This window comes from Motacilla alba, chromosome 3, assembly GCF_015832195.1.
Source record: "Motacilla alba alba isolate MOTALB_02 chromosome 3, Motacilla_alba_V1.0_pri, whole genome shotgun sequence".
In the NCBI taxonomy this organism is placed as follows: domain Eukaryota; kingdom Metazoa; phylum Chordata; class Aves; order Passeriformes; family Motacillidae; genus Motacilla; species Motacilla alba.
Window position 1 is genome coordinate 61,005,960 of NC_052018.1, and position 12,836 is coordinate 61,018,795.

General features: G+C 39.4%; 1 protein-coding gene across 3 annotated transcripts in view; it reads left to right on the plus strand.

Annotated features, from left to right (window-relative positions):
* Positions 1 to 12,836, plus strand: part of SYNJ2 (synaptojanin 2) — a 64,700-nt gene that overhangs the window by 660 nt on the left and 51,204 nt on the right. For all 3 annotated transcript variants that reach the window (XM_038133207.1, XM_038133206.1, XM_038133208.1), the window contains one exon: positions 8,682 to 8,768. In XM_038133207.1, the coding sequence (XP_037989135.1) occupies positions 8,726 to 8,768 (43 nt within the window). In that variant the 5' untranslated portion in view covers positions 8,682 to 8,725. Of the gene's footprint in view, positions 1 to 8,681; positions 8,769 to 12,836 lie in introns of those variants that run through there.

Below are 12,836 nucleotides of genomic sequence, written 5' to 3' on the forward strand. Positions count from 1 at the left end.
CAGGTGCTAACCACCAGTGAATACAGCCAGCTCACAACAGAGATGTTTTGGGATGACCGACTTGAGATTTGTTTCCCATAAAAAACTTTGGGCTTCTTGCTGTGGTTTGAACGGGATTTGGTTCGGAGTGTCTGGCTCTCAGGGTTGTCTCACCTTGTGCTTTTGGTACTTGTTGCACCTGAATTAATGCAGTGCTGATGTCGCTAATGTTGAGGCAGACAAAGGAAAATGAGGTGACTGAGAATGCAGGAGACAAAAAGCAATGTAGGAGAACACATACTTGTGTTGCGTTCTTAAATTGTTTTCTGCGTAATACCTGTGCCTGCAATCATGCTGCTGTCCACAGCGTTGTGGGAGTCCGTGTTCAAGCAGCTCAAAGTGTTGTAGTAAGATCTGTGTGTACATTGCGATTTGCACGATGTCAGTCACAATGTCACCTCAGGATCTGGGTCCCTTGAATCTTCCACATTGGGAAGGACATGCAGAATAAAATTATGAAAGCCAGAGAAGTCGTCAAGGGGCAGCTGATTTTCTCAAGAATAGTTCTGATAGTGGGAAAATTTTGACCAGTCATGGAAAAGATGTTATTGCCACACTGTAGGGATTTTTGTTTGGTTTGTATATTATATTTTATTAGAGTTTCATATTGTGCAATATTTTGGGGGTTCCGTTTCTTGTGAAATTATTTGGCAATAGTGGACATAAATGTGTTACATTTTTCCAGAGGGGGGTTTTTGTGTCAGTTTTCAGTGAACTGGCACTGAAAAGTCAGTTAGTACTGAGCAGAACTTTACTCACTTTCCCTGAAACCCTAAAACCTGTTGACATTAAAACTCTATATGAATATTAATGGGGTTTGGTCTGTATTTTGTTATTCTGATAAAAATCTAAAGCAGCTCCACTTCCCAAAGCCAATGTGCATGAATAAAAGGGAGAGTCCAGTATTCACCTAGCTAGCTCTGAGCCACCTGTATGACCAGTGGTTGGAAAGACTTGAAATCTCACTTATTAAGGAATCATCAACATGGAGTAGTTTTTTCTCCCACAGTGTTACCATCCCTTGTTTGAATTGCTATGCCTGAAATGATTTAGTGGCTGGAAAGTTGCCCAGATGAAAAGGACCTGATGGTGCTGCTCAACATCCATCTGAACATGATCCAGCAGTGTGCCCAGGTGAACAAAGAGGCCAGTGGCATCCTGGTCTATCTCAAAATAGGAGTGTGTACTGAGAAGGACAATGGAGCCAGTGAAGGATCTGGAGCACAAGTCCTGTGAGGAGCAGCTGAGGGAGCTGGCGTTGTTCAGCCTGGAGAAAAGAAGGTTCAGGGGAGACCTTATCACTCTTTACAACTGCCTGAAGGGAGGTGTAGCCAGGTGAGGGTTGGCCTCTTCTCCCTGGTAACAAGTGACAAGACAAGAGGACATAGCCCCAACTTGCACCAGGGGAGGTTTAGATTGGATATTAGGAGAAGTTTCTGCATGGAAGGGATGGTCAGGTATATGGAAACAGGCTGCCCAGGGATGTGGTGGAACTACTATGCCTGGAAGTGATCCAAAAGTGTGTGGATGTGGAAGCTGGGAAACGTGGTTTAAATGATGAACACAGTGGTTGGTACTAGTTTAATGGTTGGGCTCAATGATCTTAGACATCTTTTCTAATCCTAATGATTTTGTGATTCTATGATTATAGAATTTATACAGTCTCTCTTAAAATGTGTTAGAGGAGTTCTGAAGTAGTGACTTTTATAGGGTAAAAAGCCTGTTTGCCATGCCTTTTGGAAGTCCAGTGTCATGTCTTGAGATAACTGCAATCATGTCTGTGTTGGCATTCAGCCCACTCTGTGGTAATAACTTTGTCATTTTATTTCATTTGATTCCTCTATTCCTTCCTGGGTTGGTTCCTGTATTGTAGGAAAAGCTAGTTTGTCCAGTGGAACCTATTTAGATAACTTCTGTTTATGCAGCGAGGACCAGAAAAGGAGGGAAAACCAGTAGTAAGTATTGTGCTGGTGAATTTAGAAGAACTGTGAAGAGGAAGCTTCACAGCAGGGTGGTAACAGAAACAGCATTAATTCTGTTTTGTTTGACTTGCCTTTAGGTTGTTACTAATCATAGAACACTACAATGGGAGGTTAACATAGTTAACATAAACTTTGTATATGTGTGGTTTCAAACATACTAGTCCCAGGATTATGTTAGTTTTGGCCTCTCTGTCTAGTTTTCTGTTTCTAAAATAAAGTTCTTTAAAAATTGCATACCTGTGGTGAGAAGGAGTTATGCAACTGTGCCTTATGCAAACCTCTACACTAAAAAAAAGCAGATTGGTATACCTGGAGCACTTAAGTTGTACAACAGTTTATGTAGTTTTGCAATTACACCCTCATGTAAACAGAACTGTAGAGAGGAATAATCATAGATGGACAGTGAAGGCCTGAAAAGAAATTTTAGTCATTGTTCTTTTTTTTTTTTTTCCATAATTACCAAGTATCTCTGCCCTTGAACTGGCATGACATCTGCACTTGCTTTTTTTTTAAGAAAGTTTAATTGCTTCTATAATAATTTTGAACTGGAAGAAATTTAAATGTTGAATTTAACCTAGTTCAAGTGGCAGAAGGGAGTGAGAATTGTCCTAGAAGTGGTGTTACAAAAAAAAAAAGAAATCTGAAAAACCACACACTTGTACAGAATCAATACAGGCTATAAACCTCTGGCAAACTCATCACTAAAATAAACACTTTCAAATGTGTAAGCTAACAATTTGATGCTGTCTTGTGAATGGATGACTTAATACTTTTTCCTCTCTTGATACCTTATAAAGATAATGATGACAATTTTAGTCGCAAATTGATTATGTTGCATAATTTCCTTACTGCATATAGAGATTTAATACCTGAAAAATATTTGCATCCTTGATGTCCTTAATAGCCTTTGCATCCTTTCCAGTAGTGGAAAAGTATTGTAAAGTTCTCTAATTGCCTGAATGTCAGCAATTTATAAAATGAGAACACTTGTCCTGTAATGGAAGCCTAAACTAAAAAACTTTTGGAAAAATTAGGAAATCAAAAATCACTGCAGGAAACATAGTTGCATATCCCTAAACCTCTTAATCTATATAGTGATGTGATATCAACAGAACAGTTTTATGTTCTACTGTAAGTTAAATAGTATTTTTGAGGATGGGAGTTTGTTTTCCTTCTCTCATGATGTCACTGTAGGGTGGAGGGTAAAATTCACTGTTTTGAATTGAATGACACATTTTGCTGGAGGCTTTCTTTTCCTCCCCCCATCCACTGGCAATCCTAAAGCTTCAGTCATCTCCTGAAGGATGGGTGACAGCCTGAAACAATCCTTCCAGGAATTCTCTGAACTAGAAGATCAATATATTCTGTGCAAGAAGTCTAGAGTCATGAAGGATGAAGAAAAATTGTCATTGATTTAGAAATTTTTGCTTAATACAACAGGAAGTATAGGTAGAGATGCTGTTCCTAGTTTAAACACATTACAGTTTCAGTGGTTTACAGATGAAGTGAACTGCATAAGGTAGTTCTGGACTGCTGTCCAGGCAGTTGCTAAACTAAACTAAGGCTATAGTGCTGAAAATATGGTGATTTAACTTTATTATGGCAGGTAGTTTCAGTGAAAAGCTGTCAACGGGAGTGCTCTGCTATTGAATTTCAGCATAATAATATGTTTTCTCAAGGGCTGAGCCAAAGTCTGCAGATTTTTTTTTTTTTTGCAAGCTCTTTGATTCTGCAGCTGGTTTTATAAAGGATGTTACATCACCTGTTATGTTAAATCCTAAATGACCATGGTGTCTGGAAAGTACAGAAGTTTGAAGCTGATACAGTGTGTCTTTTTGCAAGTATGTCTGAGGTTTTTCCTGACTTTTACCCACAGATCTGGAAAGTTAGCCTTTACTAGAGACAAACTTACATAGAGTTAAGGTATGTGCACACTTTGTGGAAGAGCTCTGTGCCTCCTCTGCTGCTTCAGTTGCGGGGGTGTGTGTGTGCGCGTGGTTCTCTGATGCAGCGGCCTGAAATCAGGATAAGTCTTGCAAAACCAGGAAGTAGCAGTTCTTGACCTGTGCATCTTTTCCTTCTTTTGTACAGAAAGCTGTTTCTGTGCTGTATGTACACTCAGTGTTTACAATTAGCTTTTGTTTTGTGTTTATGTGAACAACTGTGCCACTGAGTGGAGTGTGGAAATCAAGCACCAATACCTGTGTAAGGACTGTGAATGTATTTCTAAGCACTCTATCCAAAACAGTGAGCCCTCCACCATGGCTCATTTCTACTCCTGCACCAGAATATTCATACAGCTAGCACAAACTTCTGTGAAGTTTTCTGTAGTTTAGTGGTGTTCAAACTTTTTCATTTGTGGAAGGAGTTGCAGAGCAGAAGTCCTGTCTTCCTTGTTTATGCTGGCCCTGGGCACTAGCAAGCCATGGTTTCTCAGGCTGAACATCACTGCTTTAGATTACAGGAAAAAGTGTGTGCTGCAATTCTCTCACTATTGTCAAAATGCAAACTGGGTACAGAGAAGAGGGAAGATGTGTTCGTGTAAGTGTAGAGTGTTGATTGCAAGACTTGTTTTCTATGCTAGGAGACAAGTAGTGAGGGATGAATTCTTTGTAGTGGTTATGTCTGTAGTGACTGCTGCAAGTTTCTATGTAAATATGAGTCATCTGTGGCAGAAACCACATAAAGATAATGGCCGAGCTTCAGAGAAATCACTTAGGGACTTCCCTTTTATTTTCTTGACTGCCTGCAGCAGCATGGAGCTGGCCAGTAGAAACGTGGTGGTTTCATTAATCCATTCTTCTTTGATTGTGAATTAATATATTCATATATGCACATGCAAGTATGCAAACATTATCTCTCACTAGGAGCAGATTGTTCTCAATCTAATAGAGAAAACCAGGGAACTGACCTTTCCAAAATGCCAATTTTCTGGTTTGTTTGTTGTGTTTTCAACCAGAAACGTATCTTACTAGAAAATTGGTAAATACATTGCTTAATGTTTAAGTGTTTGGATTCTCTTAACTGTAGCTCTGACCACAGACTTCTTCCCAACTCGGTACAGCTTGGCCTATATGGTGTTTCTGAATACAGTCTGACTTTCATAATGCCTGTGTAGCTTGGATAGAATGTGAACAGGAAGATTTTAGTGATGAAAGATATTGAAAATACAACAAAGTACTTTAAATGTGTCTGCAGATGACTGAAAACACAATTTGGAGGTAATTGCCTAAACTTATATTATAGCAGACCTAGGTAAGGTGCCTATGGTAATGTATATATGGGAGTCTTGGGATGAAGTTTCAGTTTGATTATAGTTTTTCTCTGTTTCTGGGGAAAGTTCCCACCTCTTTCCCCCAGAATGCAAATGACACAAATAAAGTCATCCCATGACACTGACCCTATGTTTCTTAAAGTACTTAGAAATATACTTCAGATTGCATTTTTATAGCAGTACCTACAGCCAAGCAGGTGGCTATTTCCAGAAAAATCACAAGGGAGAAACAGAATCCATAACCCAGTCTCAGACTCTTTTTTTTTTTTTTCCCAAGAACTTTTCCTTCATCTTGAAGTTGCAGCTATTACTGTGTCTATCCTTAGTGTTGGACTTGGAATTTTGGTACCTTTCTCTAACCTCATACGCAGGTCACTGACCTTTCTGGGGTCCATATGCTTAAGAGTTGTACTGATTCTTGCTGAAGTCTGGGGGTTCAGCCCTAAGGAGGGGTTGAATGAAGGAAACTGCATATGTTTGGCCAGTTTCTGCTAGCTGGTAAATTGAAATTGCAGCTTTTATAAGCAGGAAGTCACACTTGGTTAGGCCATATGGTATAATATAGTTGTATGTCTTTTCATGGTGTGGGGTTTTTTGGCTCTGAAATATTTTATGCGTGGAAAAGGTAACTTTTAATTTATTTTATTGCAGCTTGGTTTCATTGAATTATTGCATGCCTCTTGTTTTACAAGGGTTAAAGTGTTTCATCGAAATATTTCCTTTTAACTCTTCATCCAACAAAGTAGCACATAATTTTTTTTCTCTGTGCAGCCACACTCTTTCTGATTCTGACTCATGTCCTAGCACTCCTTGAATGCCCTTGGAGATGTTTTAGGTTTTGATGGCAGTTATTTGAGATTTCAATAAGATTTTGAGATTTATAAATACTTCTTTTTAATACTAGGATACGAACCTGGCTCAAGCCCTCTGCAATAATGTCCTTTGTGCAACACCAAGGAGTTTAACAGGACAGGAGACTTCAAATTCCATTGGTATCTTTAACAAAGGGAATTTACACACACCACCCCCCCTAGATGTTGTCCATAGGTACTAAAACATTCTGGCCTCTCTGTCTGCATGACCCACAGACATAGTTGTGTCTGGCATGTTCCTTTCCTGCTCCTTCCTGCTCCTTCCTTCCAGGCAGCTCTGCTGGTGCTGCTGTCCCGGCTGATGCTGCTGTGCAGGCACAGGTTCTGACAAGTGGCCTGCCCAGAATGGTGGTGTTTCTGTACCAGGACTGCCAAAATTCAGCTGTTTGCCTGAGTGTTTGGAAGAGTCCTGTGCCAGGAGCTGACAGGTGTGTGGTGCCACTGCCTTGACCTGAGAAGCTCCAGTGGGTTCCGTACATGCCAGTGGCAGGTACTTCTTGCCAGTAGTGGAATAAGCTATGTGTTACCTAATTCTACACTGCAAATTCCATTCTTTTGGATTGTGCTCTTACCAGACACTTTTAACAGCCAACTTTCCAGCTTGTAATTCTATTGAGAAGAGCATTGCCGTGATTTCAAAGTGACTTTTGAAATGCTTTCAGGTTGTGCCTGGTCTTCAGCTTTATGAGCTCCCACGTCTGTCTCAGACCTGAATCTCTTGGTGTTTCCCTTGTTTTAGATTTCTTCCTAAAGAAATCTAGATTTCTTCCTGGAATATTTGGAGCAAGAATTTTCATTTTGGTTTTCCCTTTTTATTTTAAAGTAGTACAATTATTTTAGCGTAGACAGCTTTTAAAGGAGGAACAGATTTAAGAAAAAATTGTCAATATATTGTTGCTGCTCTTTTCTACTTAGTAAAGATGCCATGGAAAGTGAAACATCACCTTTTTTAACCTGCTTTTTTTAATACACAAGAAAGCCTTGACAGGGAGGTTTTTTTCAAAGACAGGAACATTGTTATAGTCTATCTAAACTGGTTTTGTGAAATTTTTTTCTAAGTGCCTGAGAACTGAGCCTGCAGAGTCTCAACCCCTTAAATGTGCCATTACCAAGTATCAAAATCATTATTGTCCAGAGATTTATGTTACCCAATAAAAATCATTTTATCCTCTGTCTGCTGCTTATGCTTTGCTTCACTGGTGTGTGTGGTATCAACATTTTGCAAGTTTCTCCTGATTTACTCAGTGTTCTAAGAAAGTAGAGTAAGTAAGTTATGAAAGCATGCTAGTAAAAACAATATTAAGAAAAAAAATTAAACGAGTCTTCTTTGTTTGTCACAAGTGCAAAAATTGCTATAAACATTTTTAATTACTCTTGGGGGTTGCCTGTGTTTAGGAATTTTGCAAGAGGAATTGTCCTTCATTTCACTTCAAAGTGTCAGCAATATATGGGATATTTATTTGTTTTCTGTGTTTCTCACTGAGCTCTTTGCCTCTTGAGGTTTATAAAGAGAAGTCTCTTTCTTTGCTCTTCTATCATCCATTGCAAGCAGTTCAGTTTGTCCTTTTTATGCCCGGAGGTTTCAGGTTTTAACTGCTGAAGTTAATTAGGAGCATAAGATTGCGTATTATTAGCAAATCTCTGAAAGTACTGTGTTGCTGTTTATCTGTAGTTCAAGAAGTAAAAGGACATTTGAGAGTTACAGTCTATTTTCCTCATTTGGGAGATTAACCTTGCTCCTCATTGGGAAATATATACAAAATGCAGACTTACTCATTCAGGAAGTATGCTGGTTTTATGTTGAAGTAGCCCGTGACAAGTTGTGGTGTGGCTTAATGTCTGAATGTTCAGTATGTGCCCATTGAATTTGCGTGTTGCAGAAATGCACAAATGTAACACAAGCATCTGACCTTTTATTTATTTAATTAACTAATTCTTACTTCACTAAAATATGTGTAATTTCTCTTCAAATCAACATCTGGTGTTGTGTCTACATCAAATCATGTTATCTTGCATTAGAAAAATTCCAGTTCTGTCTGGAATTAGACTAAGAGTCTGGAACTATAAACTCTCTCTTTTTGTACATCAAGACATATCAATTTATTATCATCAAGATATTATATTTTAGCTTATGGCAAGACTATTTGTTATTTTTGTTCTTATTTTAGAACAATGTAAATTTTACATGTGCTTATGTATTTCTTTATTTATTTTGGCTGATGTGGCATCTGTACCACAGAATGAAATTGTTACTAATGATCAGGTTGATTTGAAAATAAAGTGAGTGCTCTTTTTTTCTTCTGGGGTGGTGTGTGGAGATGTGCATTTCTGTCCCACCATGTTTTAATCACTGTGGTTTTACAGCATTTTAACCTTACCTTTGTACCGTAGTCTTGTTGACTGAGGAAAATCAACCTAGGTAGCATTGGTTCCTATGCAACAGGAATAATAGCAATCTGAAAATTTTATGAAGACTGGATAACTAAGTTTCCTGCCTTTCTCTTTGTTCCTTAGCCCCAGAAGAAAAGGATGCAATTAAAGGACAGTATGAAAAGCTCATGGATGCTTATGGGTGCTTAGGAGAGCTTCAGCTTAAATGTGGTAAGTCGCCATCTGTATGACTGAGATTATAAAATGCCCAGACAATGCTAAATGACAATAAGTGGCTAAAGTTGTCTAATTCCCTAAATTGTGAAAGCTAGTTGCACTTTGTCATGTACAGTCTGGAAAATATCTGTTTCTTTTTCTATTTTGGGCCAAAACAATATCACTGAATGATGGATGGATTTTTTTCTAAATTTGTTTTGTCTAACATTCTTAGCCGCCTGAAGATAATTGCCATTCTTCTTCCCCTACCACATTTGTCCAAGGCAAGCTATGATTTCTTAATTCTTCTCTTCTTTAAGGATCGTGTTTAGACACTGATTATCATGGTCATCTGAGAGCACAGTACTGCAGATTGCCAGTTCTTGCTATAATGCCTAATTGCCTTTAATCATTCATACAGATAAGAATTTGCAGAAGAGAGCCTCTGGCTTCAATTAGTATAGTAAGGAATGTTTATTGTCATTGCTGTAAATTTTGGTATAGTTTGGAGATCTTGATTTAGCAAGGGAGTTGTCATTACACTGCCTGCAGGAATGTTAATGGAAATAACATGTTTTAAGAAGAGAACTGCGGTGATTGATTTGAAGATAACAGGTCCTTCCACATTGCTTAAAAATCACGGATGATTTAGATTCATAAATAAAAAAGCACTGTACGTGTTGTTCCCAGGTTGGCACAATGAGCCCTAATTTTCACTTGGAGAAATGACAAGACTTTTCCATATAACTTGATGCTTGGTCAAGGAGTCTACCAAAGGCAGTGGTGATGTGAGCACTGGTGTATTTAGGCCAGTAGATATAACTGTGTTGTTTTATGCCCTGCTTACCATTTTGCAGCGTGAGAAATATGACTTGCAATTGACCTGAAGAGGCAACTGCAATCTGAAGGATTTTTGTGTTATAATTTAAAACTGTAGGTCCATCTAGTCTTTTATAATGAATGTGGACTTTTTGTTTGTTTTGTTTTTTGTGGAGTTAATTAGACATTTCTCTGGAGAGTTATATCAATTTGCTAATGTAATTTAAAGCAAAGGACTCGTGATTAGTTTTTCTTGGCACTTGGGTCTGTTTTTCTTCATAGAAGTCTAATGAATCCTGTTGTAGTAATAAAGGAATGTAGCTATTTAATTCAATCTCTTCAAGCTACATATAAGGGTAGTTTTTGTATGTGGTGAGAACCAAATATATCTAATTTTCGTCTTCATGTTAAAAGGTGAATGATTTCAAATGGGGTGTGAAATATTCTCAGCCTTACTTTTTCTCATGTCCTTATTTCTCCTCAAACAACATATGCTTAACTTCAGTGCTCTGAAAGTGTGAGGGTTTTTCCTTTCTGAGCTTTGTCACTGTACACTGCCTTGTTCTAGCATTAGATTACAAATTCTGGTACAGGACTTGATTTTGAAGGGATTGTTAAAATTCAGTGAAAAGTCAGAGGGTCATGCTGTAATGGTAAGTGAAGGTAAGCAAACATTTTCTGCTTCTGAACATGTTTAAAAAAGCGAGGATACATGTCTACTATCTCACTATTCAAGACGTAGCCCAAGCTTTTGTCACAGTCTTGTTTAGACTTTCCATCTTACGTGTGAGTTCCATCCCTTTAGCTGTCACTTATGTAAAAGATTAACACTACAAAGAAATTGTACTGGGTTTGTGTAGCAAGCTTTTGGTAGCAGGAGGGGCTGCAGGTGTGGCTTCTCTGAAAAGCTGCCAGAAGCTTCCCCTGTGTCCAATGGAGCCAATGCCAGCAGGCTCCAAGACAGAGGTGCTGCTGGTCAAGGCTGAACCCATCAGCAACAGTGGTAGTGCCTCTGGGAAGCTGGAGAAGGGCAGAGTTAGAATCTGTGAGAGAAACAGCTCTGCAGACACCAGGGCCAGTGAGGAAGGAGGGGCAGGAGGTGCTCCAGGTGCCTGAGCTCAGATTCCCCTGCAGCCCCTGGTGTAGACTATGGGGAAGCAGCTGTGCCCCTGCAGCCCATGGAGGTCCATGGTGGAGCAGAGATCCACCTGCAGCCCATGGAGGACCCCTTTCTGGAGCAGGGGGAGGCCTGAAGGTGGTTGTGACCCTTTGGGAGGCCCACTGTGGAGCAAGCTCCTGGGAGGACCTCTGGACCCATGGAGAGAGGAGCCCATGCTGGAGCAGGATTGCTGGCCAGATTTGTGACCCTGTGGGGGATCCACCCTGGAGCAGTTTGTTCCAGAAGGTCTGTACCCTGTGTGAGGGACCCACTCTGGAGCAGTTTGTGAAGAACTGCAGTCCATGGGACGGAGTCATGCTGGAGAAGTTCAAGAAGGACTGTCTTCCGTGGGAGAGTCTCCATGCTGGAGCAGGGGAAGAGTGTGAGGAGTCCTCCACATGAGAAGAAAGGAGTGGCAGAGACAATGTGCGATGAACTGATCACAGCCCCTGTTTCTCATCCCCCTGTACCACTGGGGAAGAGAAAATTGGGAGTAAAGTTATGCCTGGGGAAAAAAGGAGATGTGGAGGAAGTTGTCTTGCTCGTTGTCCTACTCTGTTTTGATTAGTGATAAATAAAACTAATTTCCCCAAGTTGAGTCTATTTTGCCCATAACTGCTAAATGATCTCTCCCTGCCCTTTTCTCAAGCCATAAGCCTTTCATTTTATTTTTCTCCCCTGCCCAGCTGAGGAGAGGAGGGACAGAACAGCTTTGGTGGGCACCTGGCATCCAGCCAGGGTGAGTCAAATGATCACAGGAATGCAATGTAACTTTTTCCTTTTTTGTATAATGTATTTTAGCAGCTGCTAACTAAGGCAAAATTGGCTAGCTCTTCACTGAGCTTCAGTGATCACATAGACTTTGTTCAGAAGTATCAGCATTTTTTCTTACTACTGGAAACATGCAGACCATAAGTATTAAATTAACTGAGAGTATTTGTGAAAATACATTCCACTGGGATATTAAGAGTATATTTGTAGAGCAGAAGGGAAAACTTTTTGCCAAGACATGAAAGATGTCTCTGAACATTTTAATTAATCTGTAAATATCGCTACTTAGAAATCCAAATAAATCACATTGTATGCCCGCCAAAGTAGATCATTCTTTTCACAAGAAAGTAGATGAAATATGTGAAACTGACTCACAAAGTTAATCTTTCCCACCAGTAATAACATTCACTTGTATGTACTTATGTCTGTTAACATGACTCACTAAGTTCTTCTGCTTTCTTTTGTGAGATGGATGGCAGCAGAATGAATTGTACAGTGTCTCTGAGCTGTACCTCAGCCAAGATTTTGCTGCCAAAGAAGATCTAGCAGTGACAAATACCTCTTGAGCAAAGTGTTAAAAGAGCTGGCTTTACAGTGTTCTTTTCAGATACTGTGATGTCAGGAAGAGATGCATACATAAGGGGATATTTTAACACCATCACCACATAGGTTGTTTGGTTTAATACAGCTGCTGTATTTGGGGAGGCATTCTGAATTCATGTGATTGTGTATATACTCTCACTCTTATATATATACAGTGTATCGTTGAAAGGAAGACATTTCAAAGGCAAAAAGGACAGCTAAGTACCTGTCTTTTGTTCTTTTTGCACATATCCTAAAAATGTGGTTGTGTTTAGAAGAAAAAGAAAGAGGAGTATCTTTGAGACTAAAATGGTAGTTTGGAAAGTCTTGGCTCTTTTCATAATTCTGTTGTAGATATACTCAGGAATTTTCAGCTAGGTGGTTAGAATGTACTGCTCTGCTGTGTTCTGTTGCTATTTTTGAAGACAGATGAGAGGCAAAATTGCTTTTTAGTGGACTACAAAATGGAGTGGAGTATGTGTGGAATGGAGATGGAAAAGTCTGAGGGAACATAAGGCAATGGCATGACTGTGATGGAATGGAGAAAGAGCAAAAATTAGAGAAAATCCATTTTGGAAAGAAAAGGCAGTCTTAAGTGAAATAGTTGCAGCTAAGAAGGACAAAATAAGAATTCAATATTGACTCCTTTTTGTTGTAGCTCAAATTAGGCAACATTGTTTCCCCTGCAGCTTAGGGAATGATTTCAATTGCCTTGAGTCATGTAGACAGGTTAAATACAGAAACTGCAGCTT